The sequence below is a fragment of the Erythrolamprus reginae genome, chromosome 7, assembly GCF_031021105.1.
Source record: "Erythrolamprus reginae isolate rEryReg1 chromosome 7, rEryReg1.hap1, whole genome shotgun sequence".
Classification (NCBI taxonomy): Eukaryota; Metazoa; Chordata; class Lepidosauria; order Squamata; family Dipsadidae; genus Erythrolamprus; species Erythrolamprus reginae.
This window is the reverse complement of record NC_091956.1, coordinates 85,062,570-85,090,228: the sequence shown is the minus strand read 5'-3', so window position 1 is coordinate 85,090,228 and position 27,659 is coordinate 85,062,570. Positions and strand designations below refer to the sequence as shown.

The following is a 27,659-nucleotide window of genomic DNA, read 5'->3' as shown; positions in this document are numbered from 1 at the left end:
TAGATAGATAGATAGATAGATAGATAGATAGATAGATAGATAGATAGATAGATAGATAGATAGATAGATAGATAGAGATAGACAGGCAGGCAGGCAGACAGACAGGGATAGATAGGTAGGTAGGTCGGAAGGTAGGCATGTAGACAGACAGGGATAGATAGATAGATGGATGGATGGATAGATAGATAGATAGATAGATAGATAGATAGATAGATAGATAGATAGATAGATATAGATAGACAGACAGACAGACAGACAGAGACAGACAGACAGGGATAGGTAGGTAGGTAGGTAGGTAGGCAGGCAGGTAGGCAGACAGACAGACAGGGATAGATAGGTAGGTAGGTAGATAGATAGAATAGATAGAGCGATAGATAGATAGATAGATAGATAGATAGATGATAGGTAGGTAGGTAGGTAGGTAGGTAGGTAGACAGACAGGCAAACACACACACACACACACACACACACACATATATATATATATATATATATATAGAGAGAGAGAGAGAGAGAATAAAATAAAATAAATCCTGCTATTCTACGCTATTCCCTCCTCAAGGAAAGACAGGGTCTGAATCTAATACACAATAAATATTACCTTGTCTAGCACAGCTTTCTACCAATATTGTCCCCTGATTTTCTTTGCCATGGCCCTTCAAAGCTTTGAGATGAGTGGAGATAACAGACAGATAACTGCAACCCTTACTAGTATCCTCAGCTGCCATCTCTGACCTCGCTGTGGAAATGATCTCTGGGTGTTGCCTGCTTTAAGGTATGTGGAAGACTCCAGGGAGGCTCTGAAAAGAACAGAAGGGAGGATGAATGTCAACAACCAAGAGCTGAGAGGATAGTCCCGTTGGCAGCTTATCTATCAACAACAACGTAGCCCAGGGGAAAAACAGAATAACAGCGTTGGAAGGGACCTTAGGAATCGCAGGTAAACCCTGCACCATTTCAGACAAATGCCTGACCAGCTTCTTCTTGAAAACCTCCAGCGATGGAGCAGCCACAACTTCTGGTGGCAAACTGTTCCATTGGTTAATTGTTCTCACTGCCAGGCAATTTCTGGAGGCTGAGGAGGCCACAAACAGCACATGCAGAGGCCTGAATTGGCCCGTTTTGTGTGTATTGCTTAATGGACTGCTAAATTGGCCACACCCACACAGTCACATGACCACTTAGCCACACCCACCTATCTGCTGGCCCTCACCCACTTTCTGGAGGCTGAGGAGGCCACAAATAGCACGTGTAGAGGCCTGAGGAGGCCAAAAATCGGCCCGTTTTGTGTGTATTGCTTAATGGACTGCTAAATTGGCCACATCCATGCAGTCACATGACCACGTAGCCACGCCCACCTATCTGCTGTCCCCCGCCCACTTTCTGGAAGCTGAGGAGGCCACAAACAGAATGCACAGAAGCCTGAGGAGGCCAAAAACTGGCCCATTTTTGTGTGTATTGCTTAATGAACTGCTAAATAGGCCACATCCAAGCAGTCACATGACCATCTAGCCACGCCCACCCAGCCAGTCTGCCCCCCCAACAGTATGAGGGACCGTGAATTGGTCCCCTGTTTAAAAAGTTTGAGGACTCTTGCTGTATAGTATATTGAAATAACCCTGATATTTCATGATCTGCCTGAAAACATCATACATTCTATAGATTTCCCAAGCATTCTATAAACTCTCATCCTGAGCCTGAGAAGGACAGCACAGAAGTCTAATTAATTCATAATAATAATAATAATAAATTAATAAAATGCCAGCTTTTGACACATCGCCAATAACATATGTGTTATCTGTGTATTCTGATTCTCTACATCGCTTCCTGCAATTGCTGAAAGCCAATTTCTGGTAGAAGATTTAAACCTCATAGAATAACGTTGGGCTAATTTCACCTGAACAGGCCGAATTACACTGAAACTGATTATTTATTTATTCATTCATTCATTCATTCATTCATTCATTCATCAGATTTGTATGCCGCCCCTCTCCGTACACTCGGGGCAACTAACAACAATAGTAAGACAATATAAACAAATATAATATTTAAGTTAATTTAAAAACCCTAATTTAAGAAACTAATCATACATACAGACATACCATGCATAAATTTTATAAGCTTAGGAGGAAGGAAATATCTCAATTCCTCCATGCCTGATGACAGAGGTGGGTTTTAAGGAGCTTACGAAAGGCAAGGAGAGTGGGGGCAATTCTGATATCTGGGGGCAGTTGGTTCCAGAGGGTCGGGGCCTCCACAGAGAAGGCTCTTCCCCTGGGTCCCGCCAAATGACATTGTTTAGTCGACGGGACCCAGAGAAGGCCAACTCTGTGAGACCTAACTGGTCGCTGGGATTCGTGCGGCAGAAGGCGGTCCCGGAGATATTATATGTTTATATACTGCTCAAAACCCCCCCCAATAAATGGAGCCCATTAAATGACTTGTATGATTTGCTGTTGCCAGGGTAGGGGTGACTATATTATATTATACTATACTGCTCAAAAAAGTAAATAAATAAAGGGAACACTCAAAGAACACATCCCAGATGTGAATGAATGGAATATTCTCATTGAATACTCTGTTCTGTACAAAGTTGAATGTGTACAACAGCGTGTGAAATTGATTGTCAATCAGTGTTGCTTCCTAACGGGACAGTTTGATTTCACAGAAGTTTGATTTACTTGGAGTTATATTGTGTTGTTTAAATGTTCCCTTTATTTGTTTGTTTTGAGGAATGTGCAATGCCTGCCCCCTGGTGGTCAGCATAAGTCAAAACATCAGGGAAAGGTCTTGAGGCATTAGGTCCTCAAGAGACACACTTTGAGCAATGAATTCCAGAGAGGCAACTCAATGATGTTTTGAAGGGCTTCTCAAAGTATAAGTACAGTGTTACCAAATAATAATGGGCTAGATTGGTTGTTCAGGCCCAGAGCTTCCTCTAACTACAGTTTATCAGAACAGCATTGGGGAAAAAACATTTCTGTTTAAGGCAGTTCTCAGCCTTTCTAATTCCTGCCAACGACTACCTCAGCTTCAACCACAACAACACACGAGCACACAACAGATCCAAACTTAAAATAAACCGCTCCAAACTCGACTGGGGTGACTTAATATAAGTGGATATAATCAGGCATGGGATAGAAAAGGTGGATAGAGAAAAATTCTTTTCTCTATCACACAATACTAGGACGAGGGGCCCCTCCCTAAACCTCATGGGTAAGAAAGTGAGGACAAATAAAGGGAAATATTTCTTCCCCCAGAGTCATTGGTTGATGGAATTCACTTCCAGAAGAGGTTGTGACAGCTGTCAGCCTGGAGAGCTTCAAGGCAGGATGAGACAGATTCATGGATGCCAAGTGCATCAGTGATTATTGAAACGGATGTCCATGTGCCGCCTCTATGTTGGTTGAGGCAGGCAAGGTTCCCTTGGGTCCCATTTGTTGGGGGTCAGGGGAAAGGGAGGGTCTTGCCTTCTCTTTCTGCTCAAGATCCCCATGGACAATTGGCCGGGCCACTGTGTGACACAGAATGCTGGATTCGATGGGCTTTGGCCTGATTCAGCAGGGCTCTTCTTAGGTTCTTAACTTTTGTGTTATTCCGCTTCTACCAGAATGCTAGATTTGGAGAACATTGCATTGGATTAAGTTATTGGATAGGAAGATAGACAGCGTCTACATTTCCTAAATAAATGTTATAAAAATCGAGGCAGGTGAAGAAAAGAAAGAAAAGGGAGACAGGAAGCACTAGGGAGCGAAGCTCTTTATTTCAAAGGTTTTCAGCCTTCCATTTGCTCCAGTTGTAAAATAAAACAGTGAATATGAAATAACAAGCAGGTCAATCTTTACAGTTGTTCAAAGTATGTACATATTTTATCGCAATACCTGATATTTTGGACAACAGTCTCGGCCTTCAATCCAAACAATAAATGGTGATGAAAAGCAACCAAGAGATATGGTGCCATGCAAGAGGACATAATTATTATTATTTATTATTATTATTATTATTATTATTATTTATTAAATTTGTATGCCGCCCCTCCCCGTAGACTCGGGGCGGCTCACGGCAATAATAAAAACAATGTACAATAACAAACCTAATATTTAAAAATATCTAAAAACCCATTATTTTAAAAAGGCATACATAAACTAAGCTTTTTTAAAATTATTATTATTTTGCTTTGCATCGTTAAAGCAGTTGTATCTTTTGCAAAGCCTGTGCAGCTTCTTTGGAAGTTACTTGCAGGAGTAACGCATACAAGACCATGCACTGCAACTCTGCTTCATTGGAAATAAAACCGAATAGAAACATATCGTAGCAACAGAAGAATAAATAAGCCCAAGAATTGAGCATATTCTGATAAACACTTGTGCGACTTTCACCACAATCATCAATTCCCATCTTACATCCTACAGAAATACAGCAGCTCAGGCCAACACGCACATATCTTAGGCCACAAATTTCAACACCTCTCCCAGGGAATCTGGATTGCCATGCGTACATTTTGACATGCTTCCTAAAACAGAAATGCACACTGATTTTATAGAAGCGCACATTAGATTTTTTTTTTAAAGTAATTTTTTAAAAAAAATTTATTTAGGTTTTCAAATATAATAAAAAGAGAAAATATATACACATGCAGACCCTAACCCATTTCTGAATCAGTATGCAACATTTTCATATTGGGTTAGTTGCTTTCATCAATGAAAAAGTAAAATGCGTTTATGTTATTAAACATTAGTATTTGTGTATTTCATCTGTTGTCATCTAAGTATGTTTTAGTTTCTCATCATCTCTTTGAATTATTCTGTTCTCAACCCAGTTGTACCATTTATCCCAAGGTTTGTTTGTTTCATCTACTTTCGTGCCCTTAATGTCTTGTCGTCTTGTCCATCTCCGCACACCTGTAGATTTTTTCTATTATTTGCCTCTTTAACGGAGTGTCTGACTTTTCCAGTTTTATGTGTACGTGATTCTCATGGGGGTGATTTTGATGTGCCAAGTTGCCAAAGCTTTCTAGGTACTCAGGAACAGTAATCATTTCCTAACCATCATTTCTTTCCTTCTGTAAAGGAGGCACTGCAGCTTAATAACCTTAGGAAACTTTCCCTACAGCCCATTCAATGCAGTGAAGAAATGATATTGGTTTGGATCAAAAAACATGTTTGTCAAAACACATCTAAACTTCCTTTTTTTCAATCCCAGCTGGTTTGTCCATTCCCTTTCCCAAATGCTTGCTTGTGCAGTTTAAACAAGCTGGAACTGAATAATATAAACATATGTTGACTTTCACTCGGCTGTCAGATACCAAACACACATTGAATGAACCAGTGATAACAGGTGTAAACCAGCCACGTAGGTAAACCATCCGAATAGTTGGTAGTTTCTATCTATACCAACCTCCAGTTTTTCCTTATTACAAAGGAAATGGCAACTGAGTTCAATTTCATGTCCATTGAACAATCACCAGATCCATAAGGGATGGTTTAGTGCCTTGATGCTTTCAATCATAATCTAAAACAATTTCTTGGAAAGTTTTGCCATTTTTTCCCTAACCGGACAGCTTCAGATTTACGCTATGCAATAGAGTGACCGATATACAGCTCCTTTTAATATATTGTGCCTTTAAAAGATTGTATATATTAAGATTAATGAATTTCCTGATTGAGATTCCCTTTATTTCCAGAGTGCCAAAGGAGATAATCTATATATCCTTGTGTTTATTGCTATAACTTTTTAAAAAATATGCCAGCAATGTCGGCTGAAGGAATGGATATCTACTATAAGATAACTAAGATTAGAACAGGAATGGGGAGAGCATTTAACCTTTTATTGTGCTCTGGAGGAAAATTCCATTTTTTCTGAAAATGGCATGTACTTTGTGGGAATAAGGCCATAATGAAGGAAAAAAACAGATTTGCTTTTTCAGTCTTTAGTAATTATTAGTTTCCTTTTCTTTTATGAGCTGCTGCTATTGAGTGTTGCTGTTGTTTTCTTAAAAAACCTGAATCATGCCAAAACTGCTCCCTTTAACTGGCTGGAAATCTATTTTATTTGAGTCCTACATTTATATGACAGAATGGTGATAATTCTGATTGCGTGCCTGTTTTAGCCCACGGAAGAGATGGTGCTTTTTTATTGTAGCAAACAAGAACAAAACAAAAGCCCTTTAAAACAAAAACAAAAAACCCAGGAAGAACAAAAGGTTTTGAACATCAATATATATGACTTTAGTCTCTTAAAGGAGAGCAACTGATAAAGTAAATGTAACTTGCAAAGTCTGTATAATCATATCATAGAAATTGTGCGTATAGAATACAAACAAAAATTTTAACAGCAGACAAAAACAGAACCACACCGGGGCGCTGTCTGAAAAGTCTTTCACAAGTTCCAAGGATCAGTTATGAACTTGCCGAATGTATAGAGGCAGCGTCGGAATGATTGACACCAAAAGTGGGTTTTGGTGCTACAGGCTTAGATATGCAGTTATGTGTAAGTCCATCGTTCACATTGTGACCAGGATTCAAACTAAACGTCTCAACGCTATTATTCCCAGAGGCGAAGTGACTCCATGCGGGGGGAAGGAGAATATTGCATTATTTAATATTGTTTCCCTTTTTCGTCCAAGGAAATGCTCCCAATGTTTTGTATTGTAGCCACAGGCATCAATGGCGGGTTCTAACTTCTGCTGCTAATGGTTCGCTTCTGTGCGTGCATCCTCCAAACCAGGAACAACCCATCCATCAGAAGCCACAACATTATGACACCATCCTACGACGTTATGTAATTTGTGTCTGTCCCAGGATTGATGCCAAACACATTCGTCCAATGAGATCGTGACAAATGTTTCCTCATGTGCTCTCTCAAGGGTATTTATGACTCAAGAGGCCTCCTGCTTTCTCACACCTTGTGCAAACATATTAATAGGGGCTGGAAATTTAGTATCCACCAGTAATGTTACACTCACAACATACGTAGGTGGCACAGGCTTAAATTAGAGGCGTTTTCAAGATTCAATGGGTTTTTCCACCCCAAAGGCTGGAAGCTTCTAAGATCGTCAAATTTCACAAGGTTGCAAGTTCTCTCGCTCGGGAAGAATGCGTGATATTTTGGCACTGTCAGGAGATCTCACCATTGAGACAAACGACATCAGATTTAGATATATATTCTGTTCTCTTTTCCACCTGATATTAAAAAAACCTCCTGAAATTCCCAATCAGATGGATGTAACCAGCGCCCAGCATCTAATGGGCAGAAAGTTCAATTCCCAGAGGAACTGAAAGACGCCTGGTGCCATGAAACTAACCTTGCCTTTTCTTCAATTACTCTAGGTCTTGCTGACAAACACACACGTTTGGTCTCTTTCACAGCTGGATTTTAAAATGTGAAAGGACAGAATCTTTTGAAAATATATTAGTAGCCTCTCTGAAACTCTGAAGTTTTTACTTTTGGATAAAATTTGGAGATGATTCTAAACCATCTTTTCAAATAGCCAGAACCTAGAAAATAATCTCATCCCCAAAATTAATTGCATTAGAGCTGTGCATTAATACTTAGGGGGGGGAAATGTGAGAGTAGTCAATGTGGAATATTTTTTTTAAAAGGAGGGTTTTTAGTAATGGCCCCCCTTAAAGAAAAAAACAAAACGGGATTCATTTGATATTTTTTAGAGCGCCTACTAACACAGAATATCCTGGTTAGTACTGTTTCAAGAGCCATAGGACATCTTGAGTCATACATTAGACAAAATGCAGATATTTAACTTGTGTAGAACTCTCTCTCTCTCTCTCTATCTCTCTATCTATATATCTATATATATCTCTCTGTGCTTTTTTAAAAGAAGCTGGGCATCAGTATTGGAAGTGCACAGTCGTATCTCTGTCTCTGGACTACAAAATCCTGAGGCTTCTCAGTCCTGAGACCAAAGTGCTGCTTTTTAGAGTTGAACCATCCCAACGGTCGGTCTGACCGTGATGGTAAACTAGCAAGTAAACCCATCTCTCAATTCTCCACCCTTCCAATTCTCCTCTGAACTTCCTTTTTCGCTGAATGGAATAGCGAAGGAGATAAAAGTTCTTGTCCTTTGGTTCATCAACTGCCACCTTCCCTCGTCCTCCAAAACATCTCAAGAACATCATGGAGAAAACAGGTGATACCGCAATGACAGTCAGCCATAAAAATATCAGCATCTTGCCCCTGCGGAAGCCCGCGAGGAAGGACTGAAGGTGTGAGAATGCTGGGCTTGAGAGAAGCGAGTAACAAAGACATTTGCTACGAGGTGACATCACGTTAACAGCAGTTTGCTACCCAAGCAGAAAGGGCCTGTTGCTAAAAGAGATGGAGGGTTGGGGTTTTTTTTAACTTATACATCACCCTTTCCGCAATCTACATCTTTAAACGTTCCGCTCACGCCCATCTTCCACTTGAGCCAAAACCCCGGCTGAAGGAAAAATTGACCTCGGAGTTTTTGTATTTGCCCCATGCTCCAAACGGGACTACGATAGCGGTGCCGTTATCTTCGGTGCCGTACTGCATAGCCTGGTGAGAACAATGAGAAAAGGCAGACGTTTGAGTTTTCGCTCTCAACCGCCAATCTTCAAACAATCTTCAGTTGCAATGTGGAGAAATCTGACAGCCGTGGTAGTAATAAGTACCAATTCCAGCCCCAAATCAAATGTTTAAAGGGTATTTTAAGGAGGGGGGAGATGGGAAGTTGTCGTTCTGTAGAACAAACATGAACTTTGGGATCCTTGCTCTCTTCAAGTGGCCAAGGTTGGGAAACACTGGTCTACAAGCAAACAACCAAGCGGAGAGCGCACCGAGAACTTCACAGTTCACCCTTGAGCTAATGATGTTCTCTTCCACTGGAAACTCCCACAGTGCCCCAGAAATACAGGCACCATTGGATGAAAGTTGGCCAGTCACACCTGTTCCCAAGGCAGAAACACCTACCTGCTCAGTAATGATGTGAGCTGCTTCGGTGGGATCGTGGCACTGGTTCACAAAATCGCAGATCTCTTGGCTGTTTATAATAAAGTTGATGCCGTCTGTGGTCAGGACCAAGAAGCTGTCGCTTGTATGGTGCAACTAAAGCAATACAAAAAGTATACAAATGATCCTGACTTTTTTTTTTTATTTTTTCACTCCAATCACTCCAATATGTAAATTAACATACCATCTGTTCTGCCGGCGTGTTTCAACCGCCCGTAATTACAGGGTAATTAATCCAGGAAGACACACACCACACGATAAAAGGAAAACCCAAAAGTCTTTATCAACAGAAAAAACAGAAACAGCTCCCTTTTTAAATGTCAAAGGGATTTTCTGCTACACACAAGGCACAGGTTAAATGCAGTCCAATTGCTCACCCAATAACTGGGAAATTGAGTCCAATTCCAAAGTCCAGAGAGTCCACACACACAATCTTGGACAGCACAAAAACCATGACGAAACAATGAATCAGATAAACTGCCATAAGGCTAAAATACCAGGCTGCTCTTTTATCTGTAGCACTAATTACAGCAGCCCCACCCAACCACAGGTGGCCTCATTTTCTCTTGTAATAATCCTTCAGTTGTTGTCTCCTATGCATCACTCTACGCATGCGTGGATGTGTCATTAATTCTTGTTCAGAATCCAGGGATGATACAGATGATTGATCTCCTCCTGGGCTGTCTGCCAAACTCCCCTCTTCCCTGTCACTCACAAGGAAGCTTCGTCGGCAGATTCCATCGGGAGCAAAACAGGCCTGCAGCATGTGGATGTCTCCCCCACATCCACCTCCACATTCCTTGGGGCAGGAGCTGGGCCAGAGCTAACCACAACACCATCAATCCTGAATTACATTACAATGACTCGTCTTTTGGAATTTGGTATACATAATCCAACCAATGCTATCTCTTTTAGATTTGACACCTGGACAAAATTAATTATTCAAATTTCTTATATGCATTTTAAAAGCTATATATTTTGTGGCGTTGTTCTTTCTTCAATAAATATATAATTTCTTTTTTTAAAAAATTCTATACTGCAGGCTACTTCAACTAACTGCTAGCTGTAATTCAGCAGTTCAAACCTCACCACCGGCTCAAGGTTGACTCAGCCTTCCATCCTTCCAAGGTCGATAAAATGAGGAGCCAGATTGTCAGGAGCAATATGCTGACTCTGTAAACCGCCTAGACAGGGTTGCAAAGCACTGTGAAGTGGTATATAAGTCTTAAGTGCTGTTACTATTGCACCTACAGATGTGCGAGAGAAGGCAACACAACTGCTTACCTTCAGCCGTTTCGTTTCAGGTTCCGCAATCACGCCGTATTTCTTAAGATCCAAATCTCCAATACTGCGGGACATTGCAAGTCTGCCATTCACATGGGGCTGCCCCAAACTGTTCCAGGCGACGAAGCCACCACATTTCCTAATTCTTAAAAATAAAATTAAAAATTAAAAAAACAGCTATTATCGTGCATGTTACGTTTCTACAAACAATTCACACAATAATTTTACTTGAAGAATTCTGGCAAAACATCCCATTTCTACCACTTCAAAAGACATCTTTTTATCAATATCTACAAAAAGAGATTGATAAAATTGAAGGGGTCCAAAGACGGGCTACAAGAATGGTGGGAGGTCTTAAGCATAAAACGTATCAGGAAAGACTTCATGAACTCAATCTGTATAGTCTGGAGGACAGAAGGAAAAGGGGGGACAGGATCAAAACATTTAAATATGTCAAAGGGTTAAATAAGGTTCAGGAGGGAAGTGTTTTTAACAGGAAAGTGAACACAAGAACAAGGGGGCACAATCTGAGGTTAGTTGGGAGAAAGATCAAAAGCAACATGAGAAAATATTATTTTGCTGAAAGAGTAGTAAATGCTTGGAACAAACTTCCAGCAGACGTGGTCGGTAAATCTACAGTGAAACATGCCTGGGATAAACATATGTCCAGGATATAGAATACATAAAATAGTATAAGTGCAGACTAGATGGACCATGAGGTCTTTTTCTGCCGTCAGTCTTCTATGTTTCTATAAACGATTTGGATTTCCTCCCTGAATTGATATAATCTTGATCCGTGTAATGGTTAGATAAAATTTAGGATTTAATTGATATGAATGGAAATATTTGTGGTTTTTTTCTTGGTTTCCCCCCCCCCCTTCTCTTTGTTAAAGGGCAACCATTATAAAACTAGGGTTACGAAATACACATGAAATTGATATTAAGGATATATGGAGAAGAGTGAAGCACTACGGCCCACATGTTCTAGATGTAATTAGAAAAGAACCAGCTGTATTAGTTAACAGCTGTATTAGTTAACAGCTTTTTAAATGCATATGAGAAATTTGAATAATTAATAATAATAACAATTCTTCTATGTTTCACACAATAATTTTACTTGAAGAATTGTGGCAAATCATCCCATCCCTACAACTTCAGAAGACATCTCTTTAAAATTTGGGGGAAAGGAAAACTAAGCCCATTTTGCAGAGGTACCTTTCCTTCTCGTCCTTCCGTTCTGGAGTATGGTCGATGGTGAGTTTCTCGGCTTTTCCCTTGCGGCATAAGAGCGCACGGCTATCGCCCACACTGGCTACCACCAGCTCAATGCCGTCTCGCAGCAGAGCCACCGTTGCTGTGCTCCCAGTGTTCAGCAAGGTAGCTATAAATGTCACAGAAAGAGAGGTAATTAGCACCTGCGCCCCAAACTCACCTACAGCAGAACCTCTTCAGCTTTAATCTGCCTGAATTGTGCTAACAACACTAAAAAGCCCCTGCTGCTTGAAAATACTTCAAGCTCTGAAGACAGGAAAGGACAGAAGGAGCAAAGAGAAACACAACACAGCTTCATGCAAGGGGGAAGGGGATTTATTAGCTAACAGGGCCACAAGACACTAAAATGTACCAATAGCAAAACCACTCAGACTTACTCACAGTGCTTTACAACACTGAGTGTCGGCATATCCGAGTTCTTCTTTTACCGACCTCAGAAAGATGGAAGGCTGAATCCACCTCGAGCCGGTAGGGATCGAACTCCTGGCGTGCGGGCAGAGTTTGCCTGCAGTACTGCATTCTAACCACTGCACCGCTATAGCGCTTCAATGTTGAATGTTAAATTATAGGGCACAAATGTACCCCCTCCCAAGGTCATACATCCTATAACAATGATAGCGAATCTTTTTTGGCCCACATGCCAAAAACGTGTGTGCGCGCACAAGCCAGCGGTGGGTAACTAGCTGAAACGCTAAATTGCGCTCACTACCGCGGCTCGTAAGTGCTTGTGGGGCCAGCGTGATTTTGCTTCAGTAGCTGTGGAGGTAGCAAAACCGCACACGGAGTCACAGGTGCTCCCGTGTTTCGGCGATGTCTTTTTGCTTCCGCACATGCCGAAACACAGGTGCAACTGCGACTCCGTGCACAATTTTGCCACTTCCACAGGTGCAGGAGCAAAATCACGCTGGCCCTGCAAGCACTATGAACCCCCAAGGCTTCCAAACCATTTTTTAGTCTTTTATTGACTCTGTATAGGGTTAAACCTTCCCTGAAAAAGCAAATCTGAGATTCAGGGAGGGTCTTTCAGGGCTATCACTTGACTAAAGTTGATTTGCTCAACTTTAGTCAAGTCCACTAGTTGTGGCTCTTTTTGAAACAGCGAGCCTTGGCAAGAGTGACTCATGCTTTCAGACTGTTGTAAAATATACTGCTCAAAAAAAATAAAAAATAAAGGGAACACTTAAACAACAGAATATAACTCCAAGTAAATCAAACTTCTGTGAAATCAAACGGTCCACTTAGGAAGCAACACTGACTGACAATCAAGTTCATTTTGTTGTCAGCACATTCAACTTTGTACAGAACAAAGTATTCAAGGAGAATATTTCATTCATTCAGATCTAGGATGTGATCTTTGAGTGTTCCCTTTATTTCTTTGAGCAGTGTATATACTGTACTTGAGGCCATTTCCAAAAACTGCTTGGAAAACATAGCATAGTAATTGCTATATTGTTTATTGCTTACCAAATAGGTGACCAAGTAGTATTCAAATTACAAAACCGATGTAGAATTTAAATGGTGTGGGGAGAAACAACAAGATAATGGGTCCCTGGTTATTGGAAAGGGGCTGCATTTTCCCAACAGATTCAATAGATCGTGGAGAGACTTAAAAAAATATGCATGAAGCTTTGTTGTGCTATGCAAACTCCATAGATTCAAGAAACAAAAAGGAAAGAAAATCAAGACACATTCCTAGAACACTACTACTACTACTACTACTACTACTACTACTATTTAAAACAGGTATTTCAAATAGTTCTTGGATACTGTCCTTGAGTTTTATGTAAGACTGTCAATGTCTAGGGAGGTTTAAGTTTCCTTCCTCCACTCCTTTCGTGCAGGCCATTTATGAATCGAAGTCAAATGTCCTGATTATTTTTACAGCACGTGATGGAGGATAACTCGAAGGACGCATCTTTAACAATGCAACAAGCAAGCCCACCGACCAAATGTGCCTAGCGAAAAAGTGAGCTTAAGATTTCAATGTTCCGTTATTGTGACACGCAGAGAATTAATGTGCTTTTATAGGCAATCTACTTGGCGTGGTTAAAATAAAGAGGGCAAACAGAGAAAGGCAATTTGAACCTTTTTTTTTTTTTGCTCTCTCTAAAACAGTGTTTCCCAACCTTGGCAACATGAAGATAACTGGACTTCAACTCCCAGAATTCCCCAGCCAGCATTCGCTGGCTGGGGAATTCTGGGAGTTGAAGTCCAGATATCTTCAAGTTGCCAAGGTTGGGAAACACTGCTCTAAAATACCTGTTTTAATCAGCGAGTAAAAGACTGTGAGGAGGCAGTTGCTTTCTTCCTTTCAATCCCCTTCAATGCTTAAAGGCTAAGCCTCAAGACCACCCAAAATCTCCCCAGTTGATTCCTTGCTTTTGGAAATGCTGCTTTCAACAACAGAAACCTTTCATTCCAAGTTTTAAATCAACAAACACCCATATATATGTTGCTAAGCGCAGCCTAGCTAGGAATGATCAGATTATTATTATTATTATTATTATTATTATTATTATTATTATTATTATTATTTATTGGATTTGTATGCCGCCCCTCTCCGCAGACTCGGAGCAATAGCAATAGCACTTGGACTTATATACTTTACAGCACTCTCTCTAAGCCAGTGGTTCTCAACCTGGGGGTCGGGACCCCCTTTGGGGGTCGAATGACCATTTCCAAGGAGTCACCTGAGACCTTGGGAAAAGACAAATTTCCCATGTTGTTAGGAACTAAAGCTTCTACTCTAGCGCCTTGGAACATATTTTTACAATCTGACCAATCAGACATTTACAGTGGGTGTGTCCCTCTGACCTTCCTGCCAATCAGCTTAATGCTCTGTTGGGAGAATTGGTGCTCGACTTATGGTTGGGGGTCGCCACAACAGGAGGAACTGTATTAAGGGGCCGCGGCATTAGAAAGGTTGAGAACCACTGCTCTAAGCAATGTCAGCATACAGTAGTCTCTCGCTATACCGCGCTTCACCTACTGCGGCTTCACTTCATCGCGGGTTTCTGAGGAAGCCGATCGGCAGATTTAAACAGCCCGCCGAACTCGATGTCAGGTTTTTCAAAAAAATATATATATCTAAAATTGTAAATACTGTATTTAAATACTGTATCTAAAATAAATACTGTGTGGGAAGGGTTTATAAACACTTAAAACAATGAAAACTACCAAACAATTACAATATAAATACTTAAATAAGTACTATCAGTCGATAAATTCCCCATCGCGGATTTCACCTATCGCGGCCAGGTCTGGAACGTAACACCAGCGATAGGTGAGGGACTACTGTATTGCCCCCAACTATCTGGGTCTTCATATTACCCACCTCAGAAGAGTTCAAGGCTCAATCAACTTTGAGCTGGTCAGGATCGAACTCCTGGCAGTGGGCAGAGTCAGCCTGCAATACTACATTCTAATCACTGCACCTCCAGGTTTCCAGAAAGGTAAGTCCAAAAGGTAGAGAGAGCCTCGGTGGTGCAGTGGTTAGAGAGCAGTACTACAAACCAGTTCTGCTGATCACCGGCTGCCAGCAGTTTGGCAGATCGAATCTCAGTAGTTCAAGGTTGACTCGTCCTTCCGTCCTTCCAAGGTGGGTAAAATGAGGACCCAGATTGTCGGGGCCAATAGGTTTATTCTCTGTAAACCGCTTAGAGAGAGCTGTGAAGCACTCTAAATGCTATTGCTAAAATCTCTGAAGGGCATTAGAGGAAGGTCAGTCTAACTGCTGGACATATCAAACTAATGGACTTATTTTTTTCATACCGTATATTTCAGACTGCATGGGAGATCTGAAGGTTCTCCATTTAAAGCAGTACAGAAGAAAATGGCAGATATAATGATTTTGCCATGGAAAACACGCTAATTTTTTCAGGATAAGGCTTCATACTGACTCTATCGATGGCAATTAAAAAATAATAAATCTGGGCCAGTTCTCTGCATTCATACATGGCACTAAACCATGATTGTCCAATTTCTCTTCAGATTTATAACTATGAATTCAACATTTCCTTCTCTTTGAGGTTGCCAGTGCAACTTTCCCCCTAGGCCTTTACAATTTTATGCATGGTATGTCTGTATGTCTGTTTGTTTTTTATAATAATGGGTTTTTAACTGTTTTAGTATTGGATTATTGTTATATACTGTTTTATTACTGTTGTTAGCCGCCCCGAGTCTGCGGAGAGGGGCGGCATACAAATCCAATAAATAAATAAATAAAATAAATAACAGCACTAGGAAATTGCATAACTGTCAATAGGTTTACACAGGATGCAAAATTGTTAGATTACCCATTGATTTTCTGTGTTCACACAACAGTTAAACAGCCTTAAGCCATGGTTTACAAAACAGTTAAAGTTGTACGTGTATACCAACACACTAAGCAAATATAAACTCTGGGTGTAATGTTATGAAAATCCAACCAATATGAGAAAGCTTCAGAAAATAAACTATGGATTAGTACAAAATGTGTTGGCTCTAAGTATACTATTTTTAGAGAGCTGTAGAAGCTATTCATGGACCTAACACATCCACAGAACTTTTTTCGAACGTTTATTTATAATGCCCTTTTAACAAAGGGCGTAACAGCATGTTATCAGGGTTAGATAAGATAGCAATGAAATATTGGGACCAATATTATCATCATGGCTTTTTCCAGTGAAACTAACTCTGCCCTTTTTATCAGATTTGGGTGGATTGGCAATCAATTTCACATGTTGTCAGCACATTCAACTTTGTACAGAACAAAGTATTCAATGAGAATATTTCATTCATTCAGATCTAGGATGGGTTCTTTGAGGGTTGCCTTTATTATTTTTTTGAGCAGGGTATATCTTTTCTTTTATGTACACTGAGAGCATCTGCACCTAAGGCAAATTCCTTGTGTGTCCAATCACACTTGGCCAATAAAGAATTCTATTCTATTCTACATATTAAAGAATATTAATAATACCCACGGAAAGCCTCAAGTTAAGGATGGTGATTATAACAAGGACATTTAGGTCCTCTTCAGGTGAGGCTTAAAATAGTCTTCACAGGCTACAAGTTCTACCATTGGCTGCCAATCAGTTTCCGGTCACAATTCAAAGTGTTGGTTATGACCTATAAAGCCCTTCGTGGCATCGGACCAGAATACCTCCGGGACCGCCTTCTGCCACATGAATCCCAGCGACCGGTTAGGTCCCACAGAGTTGGCCTTCTCCAGGTCCCATTGACTAAGCAGGGATCAAGGGGAAGAGCCTTCTCTGTGGCGGCCCCGCTCCCTGGAATCAACTTCCCCCGGAGATTAGAACTGCCCCTACCCTCCTTGCCTTTTGCAAGCTCCTAAAAACCCACATATGTCGCCAGGCTTCGGGAAGTTGATATTCTCCTTAGCTACAATGATTTATGTATGGTTTGCTTGGGTTGTGTGATTAATTTTTATGATAAGGGATTTAATCTGTTTTTTAATATTGGATTTGTACATTGTGTATTGTGTTGTGAGCTGCCCCGAGTCTTCGGAGAGGGGTGGCATACAAATCTAATAAATTTATTTATTATTTATTTATTTATTGGATTTGTATGCCGCCCCTCTCTGTAGACTCGGGGCGGCTAACAACAGTAATAAAAAACATCATGTAAATCCAATACTAAAAACAACTAAAAAACCCTTACAGTAAAACTAAACATCCCTACAAACAAACACACCATGCATAAATTGTAAAGGCCTAGGGGGGAAGAATATCTCAGTTCCCCCATGCCTGACGGCAGAGGTGGGTTTTAAGGAGCTTACGAAAGGCAAGGAGGGTGGGGGCAATTCTAATCTCCGGGGGGAGTTGATTCCAGAGGGCCGGGGCCGCCACAGAGAAGGCTTTTTCCCATTGTTTTGTTGACGGGACCCGGAGAAGGCCCACTCTGTGTGACCTAACCGGTTTCTGGGATTTGTGCGGCAGAAGGCAGTCTCGTAGATACCCGGGTCCGGTGCCATGAAAGGCTTTATAGGTGATGACCAACACTTATTATTATTATTATTATTATTACTGTTATTAATTACTACTAGTAGGAAAAGAAACCCAGCAGCAAGATCTAACCAGCAGCAGAGTTCCGAAATCAAGGAATCATATCACGGATCAAAATAACTTTTGCTTGTCTCCACGTGCAATTTTAAAATGCTCACCGACGTTTCGACGAGGGCCCCACTCGTCATCTTCAAGCTGGTGTTTCTGTCCTTGTTCTAGAACGAACACTGCTAGAACAAGGACAGAAACACCAGCCTGAAGATGACGAGTGGGACCTTGTCGAAACGTCGCCAGAAATTTCCAAATCCTACACGGGAAGAAACCCGAATATACCAAGACCGTCATACCTGTACCCGTGAAAATCTATGAAAACAAATATATATATATATATCTTTCAATAGGTATCTTTGCACTCACTGGACATTTTTTAGAGCATGTCATCTCAACTAATGGGACCAAGTGGATGTGGGAACCTTTCAGCAGTCCAGGCTCCTTTACCTGGGACCACCGTAAGCAGATCTGTCTTTCCACTGGAGCCCAGCATATAGAGTCCCGGGTCTCCAATTCTAGAGCTGTTGGTCGGATACCGTGTCTGCCATAAATCACACGTACACATAGAGGCAAATAGGAAAAATTCACCCAAATAAATTCAGAAAACCTGCAACAGCTGGATCGAAGAGAGCTGCAAAAGGGCCACTGAATTTCAAACCCTCTTCAAAGCATTTACGGAAACAAAGAGGGGGGAAATATTATTATTTTGAATCTTCTTTCCTGCGTATTAATTTCAAAGCAACTTCAGCTATCGAGCTGAGGGCTCACTGCTGCAAAATAGCGATCGTTTGAAATGTTAAGGCACTCAAAGTCTTTTAAAAAAACAAACATTTTACTTTGAATACGTGGGCACTTTTACGTACCTTAAAAGGTTTTGCTTTGAGATTTCAAAATACTAGGATAAGGAATCACCAAATGAGATATAAACGCGCAACTAAACATGCGTTAAAAATTACAACTGTGTTCAGAACACAAATTTCTGTGTATCTTGTAACTTTCAGCTTGGTAAAATCCATCAGGCATGTGCTTAACTTTACTATAAAAAGATTCTGCCATTTATACAATAATATCTTTTTAAAGAGCAAAATAATTACTGTAGTCCAAAGTTAACGGACAATCTGATATCCCTGCAAATACAATTCACTTCCAATTTAATTGAAACCTCACTAAAAAGAATTAGAAAGTTTGGTTTTAATAAAATATACCAAATGATCATTCAAAGGGTGGTGTTTTTTTTCTGCAGCTCTCTCCATTCTTCAGTGTTGCAGGTTAACATTTTAAAACTTAAAAACGATGGCTTTGACTGACATCTTCTTTAACTAAACCTCTCCCCCCCAACATTTTCATCTATTATACTTTCGCCATTTAAGATTAATGTAATTATCATCATAAACATCATTCTTGGAAACAGCACATTTAATTACCCACAATAAAGTAGGAAAAACTAAACATGGCTGGAGTTATAAAGTGTCTATTAAGAACTTGCTTCTTGCAATAATGGTGGATATCCACTCCCATAATTCACAAATGTGAAAGTCTACAAGTGTGTTTATTTAGAAACATAGAAGACTGACGGCAGAAAAAGACCTCAGGGTCCATCTAGTCTGCCCTTATACTATTTCCTGTATTTTATCTTACAATGGATCTATGTTTATCCCAGGCATGTTTAAATTCAGTTACTGTGGATTTACCAACCACATCTGCTGGAAGTTTGTTCCAAGGATCTACTACTCTTTCAGTGAAATAATATTTTCTCACGTTGCTTCTGGTCTTTCCCCCAACTAACTTCAGATTGTGTCCCCTTGTTCTTGTGTTCACTTTCCTATTGAAAACACTTCCTGCCTGAACCTGATTTAACCCTTTAACATATTTAAAGGTTTCGATCATGTCCCCCCTTTTCCTTCTGTCCTCCAGACTATACAGATGGAGTTCATGAAGTCTTTCCTGATACGTTTTATGCTTAAGACCTCCCACCATTCTTGCAGCCCGTCTTTGGACCCCTTCAATTTTGTCAATATCTTTTTGTAGGTGAGGTCTCCAGAACTGGACACAGTATTATTCCAAATGGGGTCTCACCAGCGCTCTATATAAATTTATTAAAGTTATATACTGCCCATCTCTCCATCAAGAGAGTAAATAAACACACTCTTGTGAATGATGTGAGTTATGTGTAGCTCTACCAGATGGGAAAATAAGTGGTATAAAGGCTCCACATGAGGGCTGAAAGGAGTTTTCTTTGCCAAAGGTTTAGCGAGTCAAACATACCAATGAAAGATCATTTCTGTCTTTCAGAGATTGTTGGTCTTCTTGTGATTTTAACACTTTCTGCCTCCCGCATTTTGTTATCCAACACAATCAAAATTTGAAAGGTTTTTCTAGTACTATGTCTACCACGGAGGTGGTTTCGTTCCTACCGGTTCTAACTGGTTCTTTAGAACCTTTAGTAATTTGGCAATGTTACGTCACAGAGCCGGTTCTGTTGGTGTCTCCGTGGGCGCCGCCGTTTTGGATTTTGCTTCTGAGCATGCACCGAAGCTAATTTTTGATTCTGATCATGCACCAAAGCTAATTTTCTTGCTCTGGGCATGTAGGTACACACAAAGGGCACACATGGCACAACCCTGAGCGAACCGGCAGCAAAAGGATCCAGAACCCACCTATGGTCCACCACCTCCGACATGTACATCTGAAGATGGAACTGTTTCAGAGATGGGATAAGCAGCTTTTATTTATTTATTTTAAAATTAAATTTCTCTAAGGTCCTCAAATACGGCGTGTTTCCTTTCTAGGGTGGCAGTTACAGTCATGTGAAAAAGAAATACACGGTTGAAAGCAAAACCAAATAGTGAATTAAGTGAATAACCAGAACCAGTTTTTTCACATTACCGTCTATATTAGCCGTGAAATATATTCACTATAAGATGTGTTTGATGTGTGTGTACCAAATGATTAACTAATCGATATATCCCTTTTGTTTTGTTGTTTGTTTCATTTTGTTTTGTACATATATATGTTGTATTTTCAATGTTTTTTTTCTGTATGTTTTGTTTTTAACGTAAATAAATCAATAAAAAATATTTTTTTTAAAAAAGAAATACACCTTCTTTGAATTTTATCAGACTTTTTATTTAGTAAAAAATCACCTGGTCCTTAGCAGTTCTTAAATGCAGGTACATACAATCTCAGATGAACAACAACACATGGGTTTTTACACCATATCCTCATTTATTTTAAAAAAGGAAAGCTAAAATGGAAACCATGTGTGAAAAACTTTTGAAGAATGCTAAGGATCAAATGATTTATACTATGTCCTGTTCCGTAAAACTCTAGAACTCAAAAGAGGGTGTAGTTTCTTTTTCACATGACAGTACCAGGCGGGGGTTCCTGCGTACCTCCGGTGCTGGTGCGCTTGCCAGGCAACTGGCGGGCGCGCATGTACATCGAAGCAAGATTTGGCTCCTGCACATGCGCAGGAAGCAAGTCTCATGAGATGCATGGATGCACGAGATTTTGGCAGTTTTTTCTGCTTCAGTGCATGCATGGAACCAAAAAAACCACCCAAAATTGCCAAAAATCTCGCATGCCTGCGTGTCCTCTCAAGAAATGTTGCTTCCACGCATGCGCAGAAGCCAAATCTTGCACCCGACCACTAGTCACCCGGAGCTGTCCGCGCAGCTCCATTTTTGCTACCGGAACGCTGTCCCCTGTCCAGGTATGAACCCAATACTGGACTGCATGTGAAAGAAAAACTGTTCCTCCACTCACAGTATATACCAGTGATGGCGAACCATTTTTTCCTCAGGTGCCGAAAGAGATATCATGCATGTGTGAGTGCCCACACATAAAATTCAATGCCTGTGTAGGGCAAAAACAGCTTCCTCCGTCCCCCAGAGGCCAGAAATGGTCTGTTTCTCAACATCTGGTGGGCCCAGTAGGCTCGTGTTTTGCCCTTCCCAGTCTCCAAATGCTTCCCTGGAGCAGGGGAGGGTAAAAACGTCCACCCCCACCCCCTTGGAGGCTCTCTGGAAGCCAAAAACGCCCTCCCAGAGCCTCTATGTGAGCCAAAAATCAGCTGTCCGGCACACCCATGCACGTTGGAGCTGAGCTAGGGCAACAGCTCGCGTGCCAGCAGATATGGCTCCCGAGTCCCACCCCAAGTCTACGGAGAGGGATGGCATATAAATCTAATAAATAATAATAATAATAATAATAATAATAATAATAATAATAATGGCTTCACCTGCCACCTGTGGTACCCGTGCCATAGGTTCGCCATCACTGGTATATACTGTACAGGTTGTCCTTGATTTACATCAATTCACTTAGTGACGGTTCAAAGTTATAATGGCACTGAAAAACGTGACTTATATGACTGCTCCTCACACTTACGACCATCCCAGCATCCACATGGTCACGTGATCAAAATTTGGGTGCTGGGCAACTGGTGTTTATTTACAATAGTTGCAGCACCTGAGGTCATGGGAACACTCTCTGCAGCTTCTCAAAGTCAATGGGGAAAAGCCAGAGTTGTTTAACAAAACTTAAAACTTAATGAAAGTGAATACCGAAAACTTCTCAATGGTGATTTCCAAATAAATATTTGGAATCAACTTTGAGAAAACGTGGTCTTAAAATATGTACTGACTTGATTTTGAAATCTTATTCTTCTCTCTCAAAATCTTTTGTTGTCTGCAGGCTGCTGTAGATTTTGTGATTTACTGTGGATTTCAATATAGCAAATCCTTGATATTCAATTTTTCCCCCCCTGGGGAGTAAATTTAGCTTTTGTGTTACCAACGAACATAAAAACATTTCGTACTTACCGTCTCCAGATAAGTGGGCATGTCTCATGTAAGCTTTGTCTATTTCAAGAAAGGATTTAATCAACACCAATTCCATGTTGTGCTCCTCAGAGAGAAATTCTCTAAAAAATAAAAAGTAATCATGTTAAAAGTTTTGTCTGAAGGAATTAACTATTTGCTGTCATCCATAAACTATTCCATATGAATTATTCAACTGGTGTGGCTTAAATCTTGCAATACTCACAAAGGGCCTTATGGACTGCAAACAGACATTCTAAGAGAAGCTTTCATTAATCATTCAACTATAGCTGTTCACTGCCCACTGTCAGTAGTTTTGTTAAGATTGTTAATACAGTGGTACCTCTACCTACGAACGCCTCTACTTACAAACTTTTCTAGATAAGAACCGGGTGTTCAAGACTTTTTTTTTTGCCTCTTCTCAAGAACCATTTTTCACTTACAAACCCAAGCCTCCGAAACTGTAACCGGAAAAGGCAGGGAGAAGCCTCCGTGGGGCCTCTCTAGGAATCTCCTGGGAGGAAACAGGGCAAGAAAAGGTGGGGAGAAGCTTCCGTGGGGCCTCTCTAGGAATCTCCTGGGAGGAAACAGGGCCGGAAAAGGCGTGGAGAAGCCTCCGTGGGGCCTCTCTAGGAATCTCCTGGGAGGAAACAGGGCAAGAAAAGGTGGGGAGAAGCCTCCATGGGGCCTCTCTAGGAATCTCCTTGGAGGAAACAGGGCCGGAAAAGGCGTGGAGAAGCCTCCGTGGGGCCTCTCTAGGAATCTCCTGGGAGGAAACAGGGCAAGAAAAGGTGGGGAGAAGCCTCCGTGGGGCCTCTCTAGGAATCTCCTGGGAGGAAACAGGGCCGGAAAAGGAAGGGAGAAGCCTCTGTGGGGCCTCTCTAGGAATCTCATGGAAGGAAACAGGGACGGAAAAGGCGGGGAGAAGCCTCTAAGTGGTTTACAGAGTCAGCATATTGCCCCCCAAAATCCACACCCTGAACTCACTGGATATATTCCCGCATGTACTTGTTGCAGAAATCCGCTGCGGCCACCCCGCCGTGCCCATCGAAAATGGCAAAGTACAGGACCTCCTCCGTCAGCTGGCCGTAATCGAAACGATCCTCGTTCTCCTTCCGCTTCCCAATGTGGGTGGCACAGCCCACGTTGGACAGGCTGACCTTGGGGATCAGCTTCCCGTACTTGATGCTGGGCGGGAGCAAGATGGGCTCGTCCAGCCGGTTGTCCCAAATCCCAAAGGAATCCCAGGTGGCGGGGCAGCCGCTGCCATCCAGATCGAAACGCGCGGCCTTGCCGTCGCCGGTGGAAATGTGGCGCTTGGGGCTGAGAATCGCGCAACAAGAGGTCAGCAGGGCTCTCTGCAGCTGATGGCCTCCATTCCGAACCAGACTGATTAAGGCAGCCGTGGACATCACTCCAGGCCCGAAGACAGTGGGAAGCCGGCTTTGAAAACGTCGAAAGAGGAGCCTGAAGAAAGAAACGGGGTACGTTAAACATACAAAGAACAGTTGTAGGAACTGTGTATGTATGATTCAAGTGACCTTGGTTCTATCTCTCTGCTTATGCAGCCTAGAAATGTGTTGTCTTCTTTGGCAGCTGCTAAACACTGCCGGCTCATATTTTAATAATACTAATACTAATACTAACACTAATAATAATTTATTAGATTTATATGCCGCCCCTCTCTGAAGACTCGGGGCGGCTCACAACAAAATAAACAGTGTACAAATCCAATTTTAAAAACAATTTAAAAACCCTTATAGTAAAATAATCACACAATCCAATCAAACCATACACAACCTTGACAGTTGGGGGATATGTCAATTATCGATTATCCCCCTAGGACTCCAAGATCCCTCTCGCAGTTACTACTATTAGGCAAGGAACCACATATAACTGTACTTGTGTATTTTGTTTTTCTTGTCTATATTTAAAACCTTACTTTTTTCACCACTGAATTTCATTTTCTTAGATAGCGCCCAATGTTCAAGTCTTTCAAGATCCTTCTGTATCTTGAGCCTATCTTCTGGGCTGTTGGCTATTCCTGCTAGTTTGGTGTCATCTGCAAATTTGACGAGTTCCACATCTATCCCCTCGTCTGTCATTGATGAAGATGTTGAAGGGTAATGGGTCTAAAACGGAGCCTTGGGGTACCCCCCATTGTATACTTCCCTCCCTGGAGATGTAGTTCCATTAACACTGTATCCTCACCCACCCCAGGTTGAGAATCACTGCTCACACAATGAAAAAAAGAGTAAGGGATTTATTTATATAATCTGAAAATAATTGTACTTGTAATAATTACTTTTGTTTCTACCTTCTGTTCTTTATATACCTTGAATTTAAGTATATATGTCTATTTCTAAGAGACATAGGGCTAAATTAGTAGAGCATGACAAATACCAATATGGAAAATCACAAACTGTACATTGTGTAAAATTATATATTGATAATAATAATAATAATAATAATAATAATAATTTATTAGATTTGTATGCCGCCCCTCTCCAAAGACTCGGGAAGGCTCACAACAATAATAAAAACAATGTTACAGTGGAAAAATCTAATATTAAAAGAGGAAAAGACATATGAAACCCTATTATTTAAAACCAAACAACAAATAAAACGCAATAAGGGAAAAAAGAGAGAGCAAGATATCACTCTAATTTTAAGTTCTGTATGTATTTTTGCTTGTTTTTGTATTGTGTACTTGAATTTACATTTCCTAATAAAATTTAATAAAATTAAAAAGAAGAAAAAAAGGTTATCTCAGCATCAGAAACATTTCAGTCTTGGCAAAAGGTGGGTGGGAGAAAGGGGAATAGTCCCTAAGTTAAAAAGAAAATCTATGCTACTCACTAAGGTTTTTAAAAATGGCATAAAGTTGCTTCTTTGCTTCACTGTCCATTCCATTCAAATTTGATTGCTTTGAAAATTTCCAAAGACATAGCTGTTGGAGAAATACAGCTTTCTGTATTATATGTCATATAATCTATTTGCAAAATCATGCAATACAGAACTTTCTGCCTATTTCAAAGACTGGAATGCAAATAAGCTGGTTATAGCGTGTGACTCAGTTCTTTGAGAATGTATTTGCAACGATTGCTGAGGATTTCACATGCCGAGAACTTGGGATCTGCACAGCGGCTTTGATAATATCTAATCTTGAATCAAAATAACAACACTAACCAAATAATAGTGTAGGATTTGTGTGAAGGGCTGGGGAGATTGTTAGTCACCATCAAAGGGATTACAGTACTGTATTTCTATTCATCCTGGTATGTGGAAATCAGTAAAAGAAGTTTAAGGAATTCCCCTCCTTTTTTTTAGCTCATTATGCATTTAGACAATCACAATATTTTAGTAATTAAATAACTTAGAACAACTTTGTCGCTTTGAATGTACACTAATCAGCACACATTAAAATGAAATTTCAAATGCATCCAGCTCTTAAAGGGTCTCCACGTATAATATACGCAATGTAAACATAGTAAAATAAATACTAAATTATGCACCTACCCACATATATGACACAAAGAAACAGCACAGTCTATTTCAGATTCAGGTTCATGGCGAGAGAAATGAATCTTGCGACTTCGCTAGACCGATGGCATAGGGAACAAAGCTATTACGGAATGTGGTAGTCATGCTAGAAATATTTCAAAACCTCCTCCAAGAGGTTACCTGCATGCCCAATCAATAGACACATGGACAGATGGGGTGGGTGGACAGATGACGGATAGAGAGAGATGTGATAGAGATAGATAGATAGATAGATAGATAGATAGATAGATAGATAGATAGATAGATAGATAGATAGATAGATAGATAGATAGAGGACACACAGAGACAGACTGACACAATAGATCAATGAGATTGATTCTACGCAGCACAACAGAAAAATCAAGGTGCCGCCTCCGCTTCCAGTCCCTGGATTATAGCCAAGCCACAAAGCCAAGAATCCTGAAGGACTCACAGGAAGCTGGGCTGGCCCAGTGGCAAAATTAACACGTTCGATTGACTACCATTCATTGCAATTCTTAAAGCTGCCCATGTCACACAATGCAACTCCAGGGGGAAAAAACCACAGGTAACAAAACACCGATTATTATTATCTCAAAACGCAGTTTCCGTAAACCAGTGTTTCCCAACCTTGGCAATTTAAAGATATCTGGACTTCTGTATAGTCTGGAGGACAGAAGGAAAAGGGGGGACATGATCGAAACATTTAAATATGTCAAAGGGTTAAATAAGGTTCAGGAGGGAAGTGTTTTTAATAGGAAAGTGAACACAAGAACAAGGGGACACAATCTGAGGTTAGTTGTGGGAAAGATGAGAAGCAACGTGAGAAAATATTATTTTACTGAAAGAGTAGTAGATGATTGGAACAAACTTCCAGCAGACGTGGTTGGGAAATCCAAAGTCACTGAATTGAAACATGCCTGGGATAAACATAGATCCACCCTAAGATAAAATACAGGAAATAGTATAAGGGCAGACTAGATGGATCATGAGGTCTTTTTCTGCCGTCAATCTTGTATGTTGCTACGTATGTATCCGCGTAGTAATAACCACGAGGCGAGGAGACCGCCATAGGGGGGTGGGGGAAAGCTACTTTTGATTTGCACGCATGGAAAGGTCGGGAGGAGGGCGGCAACGAGCTACGGATCTCCCCAAAGCATCCCCTACCTCTGGGGTCGATTGGCTTCGGAACCCACAACTGCCCTTACTCCGAACCCCGCCACCACAGCGAGCAAGACTGAGCGGCCTCGCCCCAGGATGAATGGAAAGCGCGCGGTTTCTACGGTACCTGGCACCAAGCGCCGCTCTTGGAGACGGTGCGTAATTACGCAGCGGGCGCGGCCTCTCCGTTCGGGACCCCTTTCGGCTGTGGTAATTTTTATTTTTTTTCCCCTTTCCTGGCGGAGCGACGGTTAGACGGAAGTCCCCGGCAGCTCTTTCCCTCGGCCGGCGAAAGGCGCAGCCCTTCCCCCGCGGCTCTCTTTGCCCTTAGAGGAGAGCTCGGCGGCCCGCCTCCTCCGCTCGCCCGGGCCCAATGGCGTTGGCCGCTCCGAACGAGCCTCTTCCCTTCCCTTTCCCTCCTGACAGCTGCCGCTGCGCAAGCGAGTGATGCAACCGCCGGCGGTTCGGCCTCCGGGAGTGAGGCGCCTCCCGGCCCCACCCTCGGCCGGGCCCAATGGCAGCCGCGCGGGGACTCATGCGGTTGGGCGGCTGGGGTGTT

The 27,659-nt window shown here is 41.4% G+C and overlaps 1 protein-coding gene across 2 annotated transcripts; it reads right to left on the bottom strand.

The window, feature by feature from the left end:
- Positions 1-710: 710 nt before the first annotated feature.
- Positions 711-27,524, bottom strand: LOC139170594 (protein phosphatase Mn(2+)-dependent 1K-like). 2 transcript variants are annotated; one of them, XM_070758026.1, is made up of 8 exons: positions 27,228-27,524; positions 23,405-23,884; positions 22,421-22,521; positions 11,488-11,653; positions 10,273-10,417; positions 8,950-9,084; positions 8,371-8,535; positions 711-800 (listed from the first exon to the last, which is right to left on the bottom strand). In XM_070758026.1, exons 2-7 carry the CDS (start codon positions 23,827-23,829, stop codon positions 8,404-8,406), a joined length of 1,104 nt encoding a protein of 367 aa, XP_070614127.1. In that variant the 5' UTR covers positions 23,830-23,884; positions 27,228-27,524; the 3' UTR covers positions 711-800; positions 8,371-8,403. The 2 variants fall into 2 exon arrangements, with proteins under 2 accessions (XP_070614127.1, XP_070614126.1); XM_070758025.1 differs by lacking the exon at positions 711-800 and having other exon boundaries at positions 3,745-8,535.
- Positions 27,525-27,659: the final 135 nt, after the last annotated feature.

What these genes read in the sequence shown, in the direction of transcription:
- LOC139170594 (XM_070758026.1), bottom strand. Translation starts at nt 23,829, where the DNA reads ATGTCCACGGCTGCCTTAATCAGTCTGGTTCGGAATGGAGGCCATCAG. An exon ending in CGGAAGGACGAGAAGGAAAG is followed by an intron (nt 10,418 to 11,487) that starts GTACCTCTGCAA and finishes TTTATTTTTAAG; the next exon opens with AATTAGGAAATGTGGTGGCT. An exon ending in CTGAAACGAAACGGCTGAAG is followed by an intron (nt 9,085 to 10,272) that starts GTAAGCAGTTGT and finishes GTATTGCTTTAG; the next exon opens with TTGCACCATACAAGCGACAG.